At 49.7% G+C, this 21223-nt stretch overlaps 1 protein-coding gene across 3 annotated transcripts in view; it reads right to left on the reverse strand.

Annotated features, from left to right (window-relative positions):
- LOC116947575 (SRSF protein kinase 3-like) overlaps positions 1–20806 on the reverse strand; it is a 76468-nt gene extending 55662 nt beyond the window's left edge. The window contains exons 1-3 of one of the 3 annotated variants that reach the window (XM_032963478.2): positions 20393–20806; positions 17897–17972; positions 5510–5545 (exon numbers count right to left, since the gene is read on the reverse strand). In XM_032963478.2, coding sequence (XP_032819369.1) covers positions 5510–5545; positions 17897–17972; positions 20393–20432 — 152 coding nt within the window. In that variant the 5' untranslated portion in view covers positions 20433–20806. The remainder of the gene's footprint in view (positions 1–5509; positions 5546–17896; positions 17973–20392) is intronic. The other 2 variants (XM_032963477.2, XM_032963482.2) reach the window with 2 other exon arrangements.
- Positions 20807–21223: the final 417 nt, after the last annotated feature.

Below are 21223 nucleotides of genomic sequence, written 5' to 3' on the forward strand. Positions count from 1 at the left end.
AATGGCTGCTCCATTCAAACCCGTTTGTCATCCCATGTATACGATCTGGGATGCTTGTGTTGCGCCCGAAACGTCGTGATTTATTTTATTCTATACCTACGTGACTTTCCCGAAAGAACCAAAGAGTCTGGTTCATATTGTCTCAGTTTTTTTTGTCTCGTTCGTGCAGCTTTGTTCCCCATGTTAGAATTAACTCAGGATTGGCGTGTTGTTTTGCTTACATAATACTAGCCTGTAAATGACTTGAGTTTTACAAAGAGTATATCGTGCATGAACGGACGATACTTGATATTCAATTTATGCATTGATACAGGCTGGTTTGAAAGTTCATTAGTGAAACCAGCAAAAAAACACTTTAACACGTAGGCTTTCGCGACCAATATTATTCATAATAAAGGTTTTTGGGTTAGATCGCGTTTATTTATAAATGTGTCGTAACCCTCCACCACCCGACACGGCCAATCAGCAAAGAAAAGTGTCACGTTGACAAAAGACAAATAATTCACTACTTCAGCCCACCGGTGTGTTGAAGAGTTAATCCACATTTACAGTTTGAGTACGACGTTTCGCTGGTAAATACTTCCAGCATCATCGGGCAATTCGCCAGAATGGTAAAGCCCTCGCTTGCTCCCGGTTTTATATAGAGCAGAAGAGTGACGTCATCACTTAACTCATCAGGTGCAGTGATTAGAGGCGGAGGGGGGGGTAATGTAATTATATAATCGATTAGTAATCAGTCATTGGTTATGATTAGTAATGAGTTGTAGATTAGTAATTCTTTAAATCAAAATGTAATGTGTATTAGTGCGGCCTGGAAGCGTATTATTAAATAATACACATTACATTTTGATTTAAAGAATTACTAATCTACAACTCATCACTAATCATAACCAATGACTGATTACTAATCGATTATATAATTACATTACCCGCCCCCCGCCTCTAATCACTGCACCTGATGAGTTAAGTGATGACGTCACTCTTCTGCTCTATATAAAACCGGGAGCAAGCGAGGGCTTTACCATTCTGGCGAATTGCCCGATGATGCTGGAAGTATTTACCAGCGAAACGTCGTACTCAAACTGTAAATGTGGATTAACTCTTCAACACACCGGTGGGCTGAAGTAGTGAATTATTTGTCTTTTGTCAACGTGACACTTTTCTTTGCTGATTGGCCGTGTCGGGTGGTGGAGGGTTACGACACATTTATAAATAAACGCGATCTAACCCAAAAACCTTTATTATGAATAAAAAAACACTTCTAAATCACAGTGAACCCAGTCTGGTGATGTCACAGGAGAGGCACATTACTATGAGAGTGATGCGACTCTAAATTATTTTTCTTATCAAAAAAGCTTAAAGTTGGTGTTGGACAGCCTTGGACACGCGAACCTTTGCTATTTAACCACAACAATTTTGGGCGGTATTTTTCCCTGAGCAGACCTTAGAGTAATTAAACAGGCAAAATGTTGTGAAACGCTGGGACGCCACCAAGAACTTGGCGAGCCACGAGAGAACCCAAAGCATCTACGTAGCAGGCAACAAGGCATGAACTGACTTGTAGACTAGCGGCTAGGGTGACAGAGTACTAGACAACTTCACAATACACAGGCCTCGGTGTTTATTGTATCAAACAACTGCCTAGTATTCATGTAATTGCTTTGTGGTTTTCTAAGTGCACGTGGGATGTTCAGTTGTAAGCTAGTTGGCATAAAATAATGAATATGATGGTTAGACATTCCATTCATTTAACAAATTAGAGGTGTGATATCCGATTAGAGTAAATGGATGCGTTTAACGATGACATCACCGACTACTTTGGAAACACAGAGAACGGTACCTTCTGTGAAAATCATACAAAAAAATACGTAGACACGAAAACATGTAATCGTTTTTTTTAAATATATATGGGGCGTTAATTGTCATGCGCTGCGAACTTCCACCTGAATCACCGCCGTGCCAATTTGGGGCCTTGGCGCAGTGCCCGGTCAGCCAGTTGGTACAGACAGAGGCACGCCAACTATTCCGGTGTTGCGGCACAGGGACACCGACAAGTCAGACAGTGCACAGACTCGGTATGACCCGGGCCAACGTGCACCCATTGCGCCCGCCACGTACCCCCGGGGACCCCCACCAACCCTGCACCAGGGTCGCAAAGCCGTGGCGGTGTTCCATCCATCCCACATTGGAGGCAAGGCGGGGAGTCGGCATGTGACGGAGTGATTGACCGGCGTGTGGGCGTCGCATCGCCCTGCGATGCACTCAACTCGGGTTTCTGCGCCAACGCTGCCATCTAGTGAATAATAGCGGCCCTTGCCGCGGCGATTATTATCCACTGCATCCACCACCGCTCAGAATGGCGGTGGTGTAAACGCCACAAATAATTTGCGACCAAAAACTGAGGAAGCCACATGTTGCTATGGGAAGACATGAAAAATGGTTGAGGCGGATTAAACGAACCAGCAAAATGCTAGCCATCACCCTATGGCGAAACAGCCAGGCAATCAGCCACGAGGACTCCCCTTTCCACTGGCCCAAATCCTATCCCTCGACCCACTTCCGGCACGTAGCCATGGCACCCTTTCTGACCATGTGTTTCCTGATCAGTCTCTGTGCTCACAGACTGAGTGTGACGTTTGGAAATAAACAAAAAACTAAAACTGCTCTTCTCGCCGATGGCCCAAATTACAAATTGATGGGAATGACCCATCAATTGAAGCCCAGAGTCAGATGAAGCAGCCTCACTCAATTTCTGAGTTCACTGCTCGAAACGTCGTTGTACGTTGATGTTATATCTGGTCATGAAAAATGTTTAGGTGAGCTCTATTGGCCAGAATTTGAAAAATTCATTGGCAAATATGAATAGCTTTGTAAACATGTCACTGTTATCGGGTGGTGTTGGGTTAGTGACACGAATTTTGGCATGTATACTTCCAAGTGGTCGACATTTCAAGCTCTTCTGTTGTAGGTACACACCTAGGCTGTGAATCTCAGACTGTCCACACGAGTTTTGAAGCTTAATGAGAAAAAAACACTTTAAAGTTAGTCAAACAAGTGATTATGGAACTATACTGAAGACACTGACATACATTTTAAGAGGCAACTATTACTGCAAAATCTTTTTTTCAAAAACAAAGTCTCAGACTCGTGCATGATAAGCCCAGACACACACAGCCGAGGTACGGGACGTATCTACAAGAACCACCTGTCTCTTGGATCGCATCTTCGTTAAAACCGTGGTGCTGCTGCACAGTGGGTCCCCCCCTCTTTAATTAAAGAGTTGGGCTGAACGTGCGGAACACTATTAATTCATTGCAGGAGCTGCGAGGGCCCCGCCGACTGGGCCTGTGCAGACACGTGCCCAAGCCACGCCGACGTAAGCGCTGCTTGCTCGGAAATTAGCTTCTGCACCGCGGAGCCGCGCAAGTATGCGTGAGCTCACTGCTCTGCCGCCGCCACACGGGAAACGTGGTGCAACGTGCACCTCGTCGCTCGCCGCGTCGCGCCGACCCTCCGCAAGGCCCCGCCGGCCCCTTTGCCATGCCATGCCATGCCAAACCAACACCAGAACCTCCTCCGGAAAGTCACGCAACTTATTTTCAGATGTCTAATTTCTAATTCAATTGCACCGCGTAACACGTGACATCACTTAAAACAAGTGACAACTATGCAAGAGGCAGTGGTGGCGAACTCAACACAGCACTGCCACCCCACTCCGAACGCGCCAAGTAAGCCGCTGCTAAAACCGTTTCTGGAACACAGGCCGATGCCGTGCTGCGGTGGTTCAATAAAAACGCGAGAGCAACCCAGTTAATTTTCAGTCACCCGCGTTATTATCATAGGCTGGTTGCGTGAACGCATCGGTGAAAGGTGAGCGGGCAACGGCGAACGTAACGTACCCGCATGAACACTGCCTTTGTTGATAATGGAACTTCGACCCCGGAGTGGGGACAACGTCGCAGGAGCTCGGATGATTCGAAACGGACACTGTATTAATGCTGCATGCGGATAAAGGATTTTAATCGTGCAACAAACCACAGGCACGGGAGGATTGATCAGGGAGTTCGTGACAAGCCCGTGGGCCTTGGTCGCGTATTGAACCAAGGTCCCATCACCCCCCCGTGCCGCTTAGAGCTGAAGTGACAACACTGCTGCCCATAAAAATACAAGTACAGCAAGTACAGCCAATCTGAATCGTTAATGGGACCCGCAAGGTGATGGGTGAGTTCGTTAGACACGTATCGATTCATGCTACCAGCTAATCAGTGTGGGAATTCAGTGTCAACATTCGATTCAAGAATTGATTTTATTTTAAACCATTATGGTGAATGTCGTGACTCTCATGGCTACAGGATTCATGTGAACCCAATTACACACAACAATTACAAAACTAAAATAATTGATGTTGCTGCATGCGTCATGAGTGGAACAATCATTGTTAACTATGAAATTGGAAAAAGGGACAAATTTGGCTGGGATTAGGGTTATGGCTACCAGATTGATTGAATGTTGCATTACAGCTCTCTACAGAGATACAAGTCGTGAATAGTTTAGTTGACCAAGTTGTGCTGTGTCACAGTTTAACCTTACTTCAGGTGTACGACCGCCACAGATGGTCGTCACAATGCGTCAGCGTTTACTTTCCTCGCTTAGGGTCTGCACAAAAAAACTTTACATGACAAATGGGTTTTGGAGCTCTTTAAGAATAATGAATAAAGGGTTAAAAAAGATCTATCATTACAGACCAAGTATGTTTTTAATGTTATGGTCTACTCTGTATATGCGGGTATATGAGCATGTCTTTGGCATGTGTGAGTATGTTTCCGCGCATGTGTATTTATGCCTGCATGTACATGCGAGTGCATTATGTATATATTGTAAGTGTGTACGTGGTGATGCAGTTCTTAAAAGTACTGTGCTTAGATTCCACCAGCGACACAAGTTTGATTCCCGCTCACGACCAATAAGGGTAGCAGAGAATATTTGAACTGGTCCTAGGACTCACTTAGGTTGACTTGGCCTTAAATAAGTACCTGGTGCAGTGTGTCAACATCAGTATTGGGCAGACAAAGGCAGCCGGGTGTGATATCGGCCACCTACCCCCTCGTGTGCCGTGTCAGTCTTCGTAGGTGCTCGCTAACAGCACTTGCCCCAACAGTCTGTTAAGGCTAAACGGGGGATCTTACTCTTTGTGTGCGAAGGTTTGCACATGCGAGTGTTCACGTGTCAGTGAGTGTGCGGTCACGTACGTTTGCATGTGCACGAGTGTTGATGTAAGCATGTGCGCGCGTGTTTGTATGTGTATAACGAATCATCATTGAAGAGCAACACGCACGTACAGCCCCCGAGAAGCAGAACCTAAATCCCCACTAAGGGAGCCTTCGCCTCATCTCAAAAACGCAGCCGCCATGGTGGCGGTGTTCAGTAAACACACGGTGTAACAAAACACTCCTCCTTGTAACCGTGATCTGTGCTCTGAAACGTTATTCATTGTCACCGGGGAAAATACCTTGGAGTGCATTCTTCATCCGATACTGGAGCCACTCTGAAAGGAAAGAGAAACAGACAGTGAGCACACAGCCGGATCATTCAGCCTTCACTGCATGCGCGCACACTTACCACAGCAAAATAAAACTGAAGAGTTTTCAGAGAGACAGGCGTACACACAGCGGCAGGCGTGTGCACGCGCTGGCTTGCGATAGCATCGCCGCCTCGCGATAGCGCCGCCGTCGCCACATGACACATGTACCAGTCACCATACCCCCATGGCCGGCATTAAGTTTTAATCTCCTTGAGGTCCAGCGAGCTCTAATTCAGAGATAAAGATACGACCCTGTGCTCGGGTGACACGTACAGTACAACCGTTACCATTGCCCACATTGAAGGCTGTTCTTGAATCGAGCAACTCTGAAATCTCAAGTGCAGCTGACAGAGCCACTCCCCAAGCTCAATGTCCACCTGGGCTGTCATCAGCAGCATGGTGTCAAGACGTTGTTAAGACACCCCAGATGAAGCCAGCAGAAACATTTCCGATGCACAAGCATAACGATCTGACTGGATACTCTTCCATCGGCTACAGAGGCCGTGCATGGAGAATTTTAAAAACCAGTCGCAATCGCTCCCTCACACCCCTGCTCAGACCCAGGACGCGGTGCCATTTCCCAATTTGAACAGGGTTGTCTGTCCTCGCTGGGAAGCTGCTCTTATTGGCCAGAGCACACCCAGGACCAGTGTAATCCGGAGACTGGGAACACAGTGGCTTGCTCGCCCCACCAGACAATGGCGCCTGGCCGCCAGACATGCACTCTCACGTTACCCCAGCAATAAAGGCCTTATCCCCAGCGCAAAAAATACGATTCTCCAAGCGAGCGTTCCGCTGCATTTCCTTCAGCTGTTAACTTCCATTAACTTGTGCTGGCTCTCCCATGTGTTCTCGGGTTGTACCGCGTGTTGTTGGGCATGATGTCTGACGTTTCGCTCCATGTGCCAGGAGCCTCCTCTGGCACCAACAGCATGCGGCACAACTCAAAAACAGATGTGAAGTATTGACTTCTGTGCAGAAGGTTTAAAATGTCGACACGCGGGATAATTTTGGACGCGAGCTACAGTCTCATTGACATTTACAACTCACAAGATTGAATCAGCTCGAGCGCTCCACAAAACAGCAGTCATGAAACCTCTTACAGGCCCAATCAATCGGCTGCAGACAATGTGTGCCCGCTTTCAACTTCAGAACCCACGCATCTGTCATGGGCTGTTTCACTCGCGTGCAACTTTAACAAGTGCTCTGCGCTTCCCAGGGAGCCGCATTGAATGCGTGGCGTTTCATCTCATCCTCATAAAAAAACGTTGAAAACAATAATTAAAAAGTCACGAAAATAACTGTGCTGTGAAATGGGCTCGGTGATGTCAAAGTCGTCCATTGTGAGACCAAACTAGTCTGCCTGGGTATTCAGGTGCGCCTGCATCAGATGTGTCCAATCAACTCACCTACGACAGTGTTCATGTTCGGGTAATGCTCATTCACACAGCTCCCATTGTTATAAGGCGCTGCCCTGGTGTAATTATGAGCACACTGGGCTTGAAATCTAGAGAGCTCCGGTTCAATTCCACCTACTGATATGGCAGTTGAAACAATGGGGCAAAAGTTTATCAAATGCCACCCCACTCTTTCCCCCTCTCTTCCAGCTTTATCCACCCAAGCAGTGTAAATGCATACACTAGCAGGTCGCGTGTGGTGGTGAGGTAAAGTGTGGGTAGGAGGCCCTTCTGCCAACAGTACAGTGAGCCAGCAATTGCAGGGTCAACCTCTCCTCCTCCACCCCCCGCAATTTTGTCACAATTCGGCAAAATTCTTGTTTTGATATTACGGTGAAGGGTATTGCCTCTAGTGGCTGGAGGGGTCACGAGAGCCCATTATATAGGATTGAATAAAAAAATTAATTCACATACAATTTAATGCATGTGTAGTGACATAGAATCGGTCACTTAGCAGCATAGCGCTTGTTGCTGGCAGGGAAGGGGATCTGCAGTTATAGCAGCCCCGACTGACAGCAGGTCACGTGATAGACCAGAGAGAGGGATGTAGGGGAAAGGTTACGGAAGGGGCACATCGAGAACCTGCTAGTAGGTTCCAGAAGGGGGGCGTGGCCAGGCCACACTGACAGTATAAGAAGGGCCACGGGAAAGGACCTCGGGGCTGTCGTTTGGAGTGGGATTCTGTCGTGCTACTCGCGTCTTCGTCGCCATCTTCACCGTTTCGGCGTCGCCAGTCAGACAGTCTGCCAGCTGTCCTGACTGGGAACCATAGTTGCTAATGTGTGAACTGTTAAGGCTGTTAATAAACAGAGTGCCTCCTACTCTTAGTGTCTCTGAGTCAGTAACTACACATGTGTAGAGGAGTGAAATACGCGGTGCGCAGTTAATCGAGGGCAAATAGGTGCGTGTGTGTACAACATGAGGTGCACGGACAAACCGCCAGTTGTTAAGGGGGCAAAGCAGGTGCAAACGGGGTCAACCGGTTGTGCACGTTGAGACCGGAGGTGTTGCCAGGGAGACGGGAGATAAGGATTGATTGATGGGCCAACAGGCGCAGGCCTGGCGAGAGCTTAAAGAGACGCACGAGAGGTCTGGGATAATTAGCAGAGGGATATAAGGGTGTGTGCGTGAGCGTAGAGGGAGTTGTTGCCGGGGTCGAAGAGTGAAGACATCTCGCCGCTGCCGCTCCAGCCGTCAAAGGGACCTCAACCCTCACGCCGTCGCCGGGCGGGTGTTGGCTGATCCCCCCGCCCGGGAGAGACGGGTGAGTGGGTCTGAGGAAGCATAGGTGAGGGCAGCGGTGGAAATGTAGAGTTGCGGAGTGCGGAGAGGCTGTGTGCGGAGACCCTGTGTGCGGAGTCGCTGAGAGCAGAGCTGCCGAGTGCAGGATAAGTGAGGTGGAAGGTAGATAAGAGTGGGGAGAGGTTAAACATAAGTGACCGTATAGATAGTTATAGAAATGCCTACAACTGGTGCAAGAATAGGTGAAAAAAGTGTAAGCAGGTGACTTGTTACAACGTGTCAGTGTGAGTAATTTTAAAAGACACTACACATGTATACTGAGCTTAACCATCAACATTCTTTCTGAACCGATGCATCACTCCACCCTGAGTAGCTATCTACCAATCTTTAGTGGTGCACAAGCACAAATCAACAAAAAAGCACGCCATTCGATATTAACAGAGGTGGTGCTAATGACAAACATGGGGACTATTTTCTTGATTTTCACATCGAAAGCCAAATATTGATTGTTTGTTCCATATTGTAAAACTGCCTTTTTATTTTCGCTTTTATTTCGTGTCCTTCGGGCTTCATTCAAGCAAATCAATTTAGATATTTAATCTGGCGTGGACTGGCAGGCATCTGCCTCGTTTGTGTCAACGCCATGAGCTCTACGCCCGAGAACGACGGCACCCTGCACCACAGAAAAACCCAGCTCGTGGACCGTTTGTTTGGTCCCCCCCACAGAAGCAGAATCGGACCCGGTCACACACAGATGATGGAACGCAGGAAATATCAACCGTAACCGCAGGAAATATCAACCGTAACCGCTGGCAGTCCGGGAACCGGGACACAGCATAGGGGAGAGCTCTGCAGCACTGGTCAATAACGGCGTCCAGGGTTTGGGGGGGGGGGGTTATTTTTGTGTTTTTGCAGCCGAACCTTATATGGAAAATGCACGTCGGGCAGCTGTGCCTAATTGTGACGCAGACGTGAGCCGAAAAGACGCTACTGCGGTGCAGATACCTAGGGCAAAACTGCAGTCACGCGCTCGGCAGAGCAAAAAAACACAGCCTAATAAATATAAACACTGCATGCCACCCCATATCACGTCAATGGATCTAATGTGAATCTCATCTCTCCGTGTCCGAGGTTGTTATAAAAGAATGTGCTAAACGGAGCCTTTTATAAACAAACAGGGGTATGATAGAGGACGAGACACAGGGTGAGTGGACCTGGAACCGTCTCTCTCCCTCCAGATGTTGGCATCACGGGTGAAAATCGTATGAGAAATAATTAAATATTCATTGATTCTTCTTCTCACGACCAGACGTCCTGAATTTTGTGGCATGAGCATCAACTATTTGAAATTTCTGCCAATCATATTTTTACATATGTTACCTTGAGACTAATGGCAAGAACCAGAAAATCAAACAGAAATACAATTCAGTAATGATAAATTTATCGAAGGTACCTTAATGCAATCGTACATTCCATTTTAAAATAAAAATTGTGACAATTCATCAAATCGCGTAGAATAATTAATACAAGCCCGGTGAGAATGACTGCCTGTTGTCAGTTGGGGCTCCCTGGGGGGGGGGGGGGGTCTCTGCTCGTTGCAGGGCCGTTAGATTGAAGAGAGATACAACCACTACGCTCGCACATTACTTGTCTCTTGGAGTATATTTTTACAGCCACCCCAACCTAAATGCAGCAATAAGCAATCTCTCCCATAGCTGCAGCTCTCCCCGAGCTCTATCCCAGGCAAGCAAGACACTGGCAAACCTTCACAAGAGGGCTCGTTAAAGATTCCATCAATTCAGCCATTCAGTGGCCAGACGAGATGCGAATCAAGGGGCAGGACAGGCCAAAGATAGAGACATTCTTCTGCCTGTGTGCTCCCTTGTTCGCAAAACCACGAAGCCCCTCACCATCCCATCCGACGCCGGGCCGTGCCGAACACAGCCTCTCACTGTACGGCCGCCTCGAGCGCTGCACAACACAAAGGGGGCCCCCTTGCACGGCAGTGGCGCACCAGCTACCGAGCGACATACGGAAGCAGCCGGCGTCATTAATAGCAGTGTCATCGCAACCGCCCCCGGTCTCAAGCAGAGCCCACACGATGCTGGGTGTCAAGCTGTGGCTCCCCTTATTCATCCGTTGAGTGGAAATGCACAGGGCACCTCGTACAGAATGGTCATAACTGTATTATAATCCAGCTGGGTGGTGCAGGGGTCAGACGGCGAAGCCCAACAACCAAAGTTTGTCATTTCGAATTCTAGTCAGTGGAACAACCGAGCACTGGGAGCTTGATAAAAAGAGCATCACTTATCGCAGCTGTCCTACGCCTAGACTCACACCTGTCATACCACAGGCTCTGGGCTGTGAACAACAGGTGATCAGTGAACCCATGCTCTTTAAATCAGTGTGACATTTGATTTTTTTATATATAAAAGCATTCACATGTCGGTACTTATACAAGGCAAGGCACTACTGGAATGTGTTGCTAACGGAGGTCCATGGCATCTTGCAGAAGCCAAACGCCCAGCTCAGCACATGCCTCAGCGGGTGCCTTATATAGAGAGTGCACTTCACCAAAACGCATCTTCCCAGTGCCACTGCACTGGAACCAGTGGCCGGTCCCACAGGCCAGGTATCGACAAGGCGGCACAGCGTCGAGCGTTGTCGCATTGTAGCAATGACAGGTGACGGTTTTCCTGTGCCATGTGAGATTGACTTAACGATCACATCCCTAGGTGATGTTCGAAAAAAAACCACTGTGCGATATAAAACATATTTATGCAAGACTCTCAGAAATATGAGTCTTGAGACTCAGTGAGGCTCTTCTCGGTCAATTATTGATGCTATAAAGAGATATGATGATGGAGTGGCAGCCGTGTCCAACGGAACATCCACCGTTGAAATAGAGAAATGAAATCGGCTCTCGTTTACAAGCAGTAGGTGGATTTTTACACTGCAAGACCATGAGACATACCAACAGCTTGCGGGAGTCCTTCATCAAACAGTGGACTGATCATGGCTGATGATGAATTAGACAATAGCTTCAAGTGAAAAACACCCACACGAGATTCCAGGTCATGTCTACAGCTCTGAGCCAGTGGTTGAAATCCCACATTACTCTGGGAAAGTGAGTCAATCTGAAGGGCACGATTGACTGAGCCCCAACGGGATAAGCAAGTCGACACTCGCCAGGGGGACTTAATCTAACGTCTGAAAGACAAGCGCTCCACCGCCGTGCCACCCGGCCACATTTGAAGTTAAAGGTGACATCTTTTCCAGCAAAAGCTAAGCGACTCGCACCACTGATCATCACGTTGAGAAATGTTGACTCTTGGCAGATTAGCACAGGTGTTTGCGACACAAAGCATTGGCAGACTTCGCAACGCTCCAAAATATCGAGTTCCTGTTGCCGTCTTGTTGCTAGGTGCTCACACGAGCAGATAAAACGCACAGCCGACGTGGTAGTGACGATTGCCTTAAGAGTTACAAATGCCGTGTTGCCCCAGCCAAGGCTTTGACAGTGGTGGGGGTCAAAGGATGAACCGGAACCTGACAAAACTGGGACCGAGAGAGGGAAAACTAAAGTGGAGTTGACCAGAATCAGAGTTGACACAGTAAAAGACTGGACACACAGAGAGACTGCAGTTCACACTGAGGCAGAGTTCACACAGACATAAGAGGAGACACAGGGACAAGCGTGGTCACACGGGGAAAAGAGTGGTCACACAAAGACAAGAGTGGTCACACAGAGACAAGAGTGGTCACACAGAGACAAGAGTGGTCACACAGAGACTGGTCACACAGAGACAAGAGTGGTCACACAGAGACAAGAGTGGTCACACAGAGACTGGTCACACAGAGACAAGAGTGGTCACACAAAGACAAGAGTGGTCACACAGAGACTGGTCACAGAGAGACAAGAGTGGACACACAGAGACAAGAGTGGTCACACCGAGAGAAGAGTGGTCACAGAGACAAGAGTGGACACACAGAGACAAGAGGGGACACACAGAGACAAGAGTGGTGACACAGAGACAAGAGTGGTCACACAGAGACAAGAGTGGTCACACAGAGACAAGAGTGGTCACACAGAGACAAGAGTGGTGACACAGAGACAAGAGTGGTCACACAGAGACAAGAGTGGTGACACAGAGACAAGAGTGGTCACACAGAGACAAGAGTGGTCACACAGAGACAAGAGTGGTCACACAGAGACAAGAGTGGTCACACAGAGACAAGAGTGGTGACACAGAGACAAGAGTGGACACACAGAGACAAGAGTGGTCACAGAGAGACAAGAGTGGTGACACAGAGACAAGAGTAGTCACACAGAGACAAGAGTGGACACACAGAGACAAGAGTGGTCACACACAGAGACAAGAGTGGTCACACACAGAGACAAGAGTGGTCACACAGAAACAAGAGTGGACACACAGAGACAAGAGTGGTCACACAGAGAGGCAAGAGTGGTCACAGAGAGACAAGAGTGGACACACAGAGACAAGAGTGGTCACACAGAGACAAGAGTGGTCACACAGAGACTGGTCACACAGAGACAAGAGTGGTCACACAGAGACAAGAGTGGTCACACAGAGAGACAAGAGTGGTCACACAGAGACAAGAGTGGTCACACAGAGACAAGAGTGGTCACACAGAGACAAGAGTGGTCACACAGAGACAAGAGTGGTCACACAGAGACAAGAGTGGTGACACAGAGACAAGATTGGTGACACAGAGACAAGAGTGGTCACACAGAGACAAGAGTGGTGACACAGAGACAAGAGTGGTCACACAGAGACAAGAGTGGACACACAGAGACAAGAGTGGTCACAGAGAGACAAGAGTGGTGACACAGAGACAAGAGTGGTCACACAGAGACAAGAGTGGACACACAGAGACAAGAGTGGTCACACACAGAGACAAGAGTGGTCACACACAGAGACAAGAGTGGTCACAGAGAGACAAGAGTGGACACACAGAGACAAAAGTGGACACACACAGAGACAAGAGTGGTGACACAGAGACAAGAATGGACACACAGAGAGACAAGAGTGGTCACACAGAGACAAGAATGGACACACAGAGACAAGAGTGGACACACAGAGACAAGAGTGGACACACAGAGACAAGAGTGGACACACAGAGACAAGAGTGGTCACACAGAGAGAAAAGAGTGGTCACAGAGAGACAAGAGTGGACAAACAGAGACAAGAGTGGACACACAGAGACAAAAGTGGACACACACAGAGACAAAAGTGGTCACACAGAGACAAGAGTGGTCACACAGAGACAAGAGTGGACACACAGAGAGACAAGAGTGGTCACACAGAGACAAGAGTGGACACACAGAGACAAGAGTGGTCACACAGAGACAAGAGTGGACACACAGAGACAAGAGTGGACACACAGAGACAAGAGTGGTCACACAGAGAGACAAGAGTGGACACAGAGAGACAAGAGTGGTCACACAGAGACAAGAGTGGTCACACAGAGAGACAAGAGTGGACACAGAGACAAGAGTGGTCACACAGAGAGACAAGAGTGGTCACAGAGAGACAAGAGTGGTCACACAGAGACAAGAGTGGTGACACAGAGACAAGAGTGGTCACAGAGAGACCAGAGTGGACACAGACAAGAGTGGTCACACAGAGACTGATCACAGAGAGACAAGAGTGGTCACAGAGAGACAAGAGTGGACACAGACAAGAGTGGTGACACAGAGACTGATCACAGAGAGACAAGAGTGGTCACACAGAGACAAGAGTGGACACACAGAGACAAGAGTGGTCACACAGAGACAAGAGTGGACACAGAGACAAGAGTGGTCACACACAGAGACAAGAGTGGACACACAGAGAGACAAGAGTGGACACACAGAGACAAGAGTGGTGACACAGAGACAAGAGTGGTCACACAGAGACAAGAGTGGTCACACAGAGACAAGAGTGGACACACAGAGACAAGAGTGGACACACAGAGACAAGAGTGGTCACAAAGAGAGACAAGAGTGGACACAGAGAGACAAGAGTGGTCACAAAGAGACAAGAGTGGTCACACAGAGAGACAAGAGTGGACACACAGAGACAAGAGTGGTCACACAGAGAGACAAGAGTGGTCACAGAGAGACAAGAGTGGTCACACAGAGACAAGAGTGGTGACACAGAGACAAGAGTGGTCACAGAGAGACAAGAGTGGACACAGACAAGAGTGGTCACACAGAGACTGATCACAGAGAGACAAGAGTGGTCACAGAGAGACAAGAGTGGACACAGACAAGAGTGGTGACACAGAGACTGATCACAGAGAGACAAGAGTGGTCACACAGAGACAAGAGTGGACACACAGAGACAAGAGTGGTCACACAGAGACAAGAGTGGACACACAGAGACAAGAGTGGTCACACACAGAGACAAGAGTGGACACACAGAGAGACAAGAGTGGACACACAGAGACAAGAGTGGTGACACAGAGACAAGAGTGGTCACACAGAGACAAGAGTGGTGACACAGAGACAAGAGTGGACACACAGAGACAAGAGTGGTCACACAGAGAGACAAGAGTGGACACACAGAGACAAGAGTGGTTACACAGAGAGACAAGAGTGGACACACAGAGACAAGAGTGGTCACAGAGACAAGAGTGGACACAGAGACAAGAGTGGACACACAGAGACAAGAGTGGTCACACAGAGACAAGAGTGGACACAGAGAGACAAGAGTAGACACAGAGACAAGAGTGGTGACACAGAGACAAGAGTGGACACAGAGAGACAAGAGTGGACACAGAGACAAGAGTGGTGACACAGAGACAAGAGTGGTCACACAGAGACAAGAGTGGACACACAGAGACAAGAGTGGTCACACAGAGACAAGAGTGGACACACAGAGACAAGAGTGGTCACACAGAGACAAGAGTGGACACACAGAGACAAGAGTGGTCACAGAGACAAGAGTGGACACACAGAGACAAGAGTGGACACACAGAGACAAGAGTGGACACACAGAGACAAGAGTGGACACACAGAGACAAGAGTGGTCACACACAGAGACAAGAGTGGACACACAGAGACAAGAGTGGACACACAGAGACAAGAGTGGTCACACAGAGACAAGAGTGGACACACAGAGAGACAAGAGTGGACACACAGAGACAAGAGTGGTCACACAGAGACAAGATTGGTCACACAGAGACAAGAGTGGTCACACACAGAGACAAGAGTGGACACACAGAGAGACAAGAGTGGACACACAGAGACAAGAGTGGTCACACAGAGACAAGAGTGGTCACACAGAGACAAGAGTGGACACACAGAGACAAGAGTGGACACACAGAGACAAGAGTGGTCACAAAGAGAGACAAGAGTGGACACAGAGAGACAAGAGTGGTGACACAGAGACAAGAGTGGTGACACAGAGACAAGAGTGGTCACACAGAGACAAGAGTGGACACACAGAGACAAGAGTGGTCACACAGAGACAAGAGTAAACACACAGAGACAAGAGTGGTCACAGAGACAAGAGTGGACACAGAGACAAGAGTGGTCACACAGAGACAAGAGTGGACACACAGAGACAAGAGTGGTCACAGAGACAAGAGTGGACACACAGAGACAAGAGTGGACACACAGAGACAAGAGTGGACACACAGAGACAAGAGTGGACACACAGAGACAAGAGTGGTCACACACAGAGACAAGAGTGGACACACAGAGAGACAAGAGTGGACACACAGAGACAAGAGTGGTGACACAGAGACAAGAGTGGTCACACAGAGAGACAAGAGTGGTCACACAGAGACAAGAGTGGACACACAGAGACAAGAGTGGTCACACAGAGAGACAAGAGTGGCCACACAAGACAAGAGTGGACACACAGAGACAAGAGTGGACACACAGAGACAAGAGTGGACACACAGAGACAAGAGTGGACACACAGAGACAAGAGTGGTCACAGAGACAAGAGTGGACACAGAGACAAGAGTGGACACACAGAGACAAGAGTGGTCGCACAGAGACAAGAGTGGACACAGAGATACAAGAGTAGACACAGAGACAAGAGTGGTGACACAGAGACAAGAGTGGACACAGAGAGACAAGAGTGGACACAGAGACAAGAGTGGTGACACAGAGACAAGAGTGGTCACACAGAGACAAGAGTGGACACACAGAGACAAGAGTGGACACACAGAGACAAGAGTGGTCACACAGAGAGACAAGAGTGGACACACAGAGACAGGAGTGGTGACACAGAGACAAGAGTGGTCACACAGAGACAAGAGTGGACACACAGAGACAAGAGTGGTCACACAGAGACTGGTCACACAGAGACAAGAGTGGACAAACAGAGACAAGAGTGGTCACACAGAGACAAGAGTGGTGACACAGAGACAAGAGTGGTCACAGAGACAAGAGTGGTCATACAAAGACAAGAGTGGTGACACAGAGAGACAAGAGTGGTCACACAGAGACAAGAGTGGTCACACAGAGACAAGAGCGGTCACACAGAGACAAGAGTGGTCAAAGAGAAAAGAGTGGACACAAAGCGAAGACCAAAAATAAATACTTGACACCTAGGTTGGCAGAGTTGACACCGGTCTCTCTGGATCAGTGTCACATTGGTGCAATCCCCATGATCAGTCCTTCGCGCCGCCTCATCCAAGGATTCCCATGACAGGGCAGTGTGCGGTGGGTTCAGGGTGCCGGGGTCCACCATGGCTTATGGACCCCATTCAAACTAAACTGCTCGTCCTAGGGACAAAATTGGCCATACACTCACACACACTCTCTCACACATACATACAGGCGCTAATTATACCCGGGCACATCATAGGCGTTTGGGGCAGGGTGGGGTTGGGGATGAGGCAGTGGCAGCGGCGGCAGCCACAGCACAGCAAAGGCTGCAGGGTTTGGCAAGGTACACGTGAGATACAAGTGTCCACTGCTAGCTTCAGCAATCCACCCGACCAGTTCTCCCTTGTGAGAGAGACATAGGCCTCAAAGAGGGGGTGCAGCCGTGGCACGACGGTTCACGTATTGCGGAACCAAACCAGTGAATTGCACTCGACTCCAGGCCACGTCTGACGGCCCTGGGGCGCTCCACATTCGCCAACACGTAACGACCAGGTTGGTGAAGTACAATCAAGCCCCCCCCCCACCCCCAGACCCCCCCGCCATGAGCAAAATGGGCTGGTGAGGCATTCATCCAGCAATGGATTGACAAAGGGCTGTATATAGTCTCAATGGGATCTCACGAGGTTATAAATAAACACTTACACACTCATTGACCGATGGCCGCCCCCTGAGATTGCGGTGCTGCCATGGGCTCTCCCGGCCGCCGAAGGTGATGGTGGGGAGTGGAGCAAGAGGTTTTCCGATCGAGGGGTGTTAGGGGGTGACCCTCGGGGATGGAGGCCAGGGGAGACGTCAGTCTGGGAATATGAGGGGGGGAACTCCAGGAAGATGCCAGACAAGAGAGATTTGGGGATGCGGTTTTAATGTACCTAGGAACACAGGGACCTGAATTGAGAGGAGACACGAGGAGAGAGGGGGACAAGTGGAGACAGGTGACATAGCCAGAGGGGGACCCTGAGTAAAGAGGGGACCCGTGCCCGTACGTACTTCTTGTTCTGCTGCTGCTGGGTCTTGGCTCCACGCTTGCCCCTGGAGCGCTTCTTGCGTGCCTGGATGGACAACACTGCCAAACGAGAGAAACGTCTTCGTTGGTTATGAAGAGGCTTACGGTGATTGTGCTACTGCTGTTGGCAGTGTCCTGCTGCTAATGATGATGCTGTAGATGATAAAAAATGTGCTGATGGTCCTGCTGATGATGAATGTGCTGCTGCTGCTGGTGCTAACGCTACTGCTGTTGTTTGCTGCCACTGATGATTGTGCTGCATTTCAAAGGTTTTGCTGTTGTTGGCTCTGCTGCTGATGGTGCTGCTACTACTGCTGATTGCTTTGCTGCTGCTGCCTGTTGATGGCTCTGCTGCTGCTACTGCTGATGCTACCTGCTGATGGTATTGCTACTGCTGATGCTACCTACTGATGGTATTGCTACTGCTGATGGCTCTGCTGCTGCTGATGGCTCTGCTGATGCTACTGCTGATGGCTCTGCTGCTGCGACTGCTGATGCTACTGCTGATGCTACTGCTGATAGTATTGCTACTGATGATGGCTCTGCTGTTGCTACTGCTGATGGTGCTGCTGCTGATGACTCTGCTGATGCTACTGCTGATGGCTCTGCTGTTGCTACTGCTGATGCTACCTGCTCATGGTATTGCTACTGCTGATGGCTCTGCTGCTGCTGATGACTGCTGATGCTACTGCTGATGGCTCTGCTGCTGCTACTGCTAATGGCTCTGCTGCTGCTACTGCTGATGGCTCTGCTGATGCTACTGCTGATGCTGCTGATAGTATTGCTACTGCTGATGGCTCTGCTGTTGCTACTGTTGATGGTGCTGCTGATGACTCTGCTAATGCTACTGTTGATGGCTCTGCTGTTGCTACTGCTGATGCTACCTGCTCATGGTATTGCTACTGCTAATGGCTCTGCTGATGATGATGACTGCTGATGCTACTGCTGATGGCTCTGCTGCTGCTACTGGCTCTGCTGATGGCTCTGTTGCTGCTACTGCTGATGCTACTGCTGATAGTATTGCTACTGCTGATGGCTCTGCTATTGCTACTGCTGATGGTGCTGCTGCTGATGACTCTGCTGATGCTACTGCTCATGGCTCTGCTGTTGCTACTGCTGATGGCTCTGCTGCTGCTGATGGCTCTGCTGATGCTACTGCTGATGGTGCTGCTGCTAACTCTGATGATGCTACTTCTGATGGCTCTGCTGCTGGCTCTGCTGCTGACTCTGCTGATGCTACCTGATGGTATTGCTACTGCTGATGGCTCTGCTGCTGCTGATGGCTCTGCTGTTGCTACTGCTGATGGCTCTGCTGCTGCTGATGACTCTGCTGATGCTACTTGCTGATGGTATTGCTACTGCTGACTCTGCTGCTGCTGATGGCTCTGCTGTTGCTACTGCTGATGGCTCTGCTGCTGCTGATGACTCTGCTGATGCTACCTGCTGATGGTATTGCTACTGCTGATGGCTCTGCTGCTGCTGATGACTCTGCTGATGCTACCTGCTGATGGTATTGCTACTGCTGATGGCTCTGCTGTTGCTACTGCTGATGGCTCTGCTGCTGCTGATGGCTCTGCTGATGCTACCTGCTGATGGTATTGCTACTGCTGATGGCTCTGCTGTTGCTACTGCCGATGGCTCTGCTGCTGCTGATGACTCTGCTGATGCTACCTGCTGATGGTATTGCTACTGCCGATGGCTCTGCTGCTGCTACTGCTGATGGCTCTGCTGCTGATGACTCTGCTGATGCTACCTGCTGATGGTATTGCTACTGCCGATGGCTCTGCTGCTACTGCTGATGGTGCTGCTCCGATGTCTGGGCGGATCGCACTGGCACGCGGCCCACGGGGCCCTGGGCGGCACGCCAAGCACGCTGACGGTTATGGCGCGGCATAGTACAACAACCATCCACGATCACAAGCGGTGAAGGTGACGGGGGAACAGTGTTGTCAAGCAAGCCGCGGAGTTTAATGTGACAGTAGCAGGCAGCAACAACAACACCGCCGCCGCTGCCTCTGATGACGATACGGTTGACGACATTGCTGCTGATGTTGGTCATGTAATTGATGGTGTTGACGTACGAGTTGGCGAGTTAATGATGGAATTAGCGACGTTATTGTTGATGTTGGTGACGTTAACGATGTCCGTGATGATGCTGGTACAGTACTATTAGTGCCGATGCAGCTGACGTTAATAACTGTGATGTTAGAGACGTCAGTGGTAGTTAACATTCGTGACGTTGAGCAGTGGTGATGTTCGTGATGGTGCGAGTATTCGTGATGGTGCATGCTACGACGATGTGAGAAGCGACGACGAGAGCCGTGACGATCGCGCGAGTAGTAGTCGTTGCGATGAAGTGAGTGGCGATGAGGTGAATGGTGGTGACGACGACGACGAGGTGGTGGTGGGTGGTGGGCAGCGGGAGCCCCCCCCCCGACCCCCCTCGTCTCTCTCCGCAAGACGCCCGCGCCTCCTCGCACCTTTTCTGGAGCTCATCTCGGCGGTTGGCGTCGGGCGCATGCGCAGTGCAGGCGGCGGCGGCGGCCTCGCGGACCGGCTCGGGCAGACTCCACGCGCGTGGGGGGGCCCTCGGCGTCTCCCCTTCACATCCCCTGCTCGCGCTCCCCCGTCTCCTCCCCTGCTGCTGCCGCTGCTGCTGCTTCTTCTTCCTCCTTCCTCTCGCTTCTCGCCTCCCTCTGCCCAACACCCCCCCACCCCCCACACCGCTACTACCACCACCACCACCCAAGGGAGACGCGGGACCTCGGCGTGGCTCCGTCGCCGCCGCCACCACCACCACCTAACGTTGCCGCCGTTGCCAAGCGAAGCCGCGTGACGTCACGGAGACGCGTTCAACGCGGTGACGTCGCGCCCGTCAGTTATACGTGGTGACGTCACGCGCGAGCCCGGGAGACGACGCGCGCGCGCGCGCGCTTCTGGCGGGAAACCCCCCACCCCACATTTCAGTTTTATTTCATTTTATTTATTTTGTTATAGCCCTGTGAGCCATTCGGCTCTTGAATCGGGTGCAACGCAACAAACAAACAAAAACACGAACAAGAAAACATCTTAAAGTGATTTAAAGCTTTCTTGACTGCAGTAATTCTTATTCTTAGCTCTTTCGGTAAAGTTACGTTTGAAGGGAAACAATAAAGTAATAAAATATATATAAAACAATAAAAATTCTCACGACGTTTCGACCATAACACAAACGGCCATCATCAGGTGTGAAAACCAACGGCAAGAAACATTTGAGCCGCCACTTCTTTCCCTTCAACGTGACTTTGCCGAAAAAGCTAAGTATATATATC

This window comes from Petromyzon marinus, chromosome 30 (genome assembly GCF_048934315.1).
Source record: "Petromyzon marinus isolate PM22_M1 ecotype Great Lakes invasive population chromosome 30, UKy_Petmar_22M1.pri1.0, whole genome shotgun sequence".
Lineage (NCBI taxonomy): Eukaryota > Metazoa > Chordata > Hyperoartia > Petromyzontiformes > Petromyzontidae > Petromyzon > Petromyzon marinus.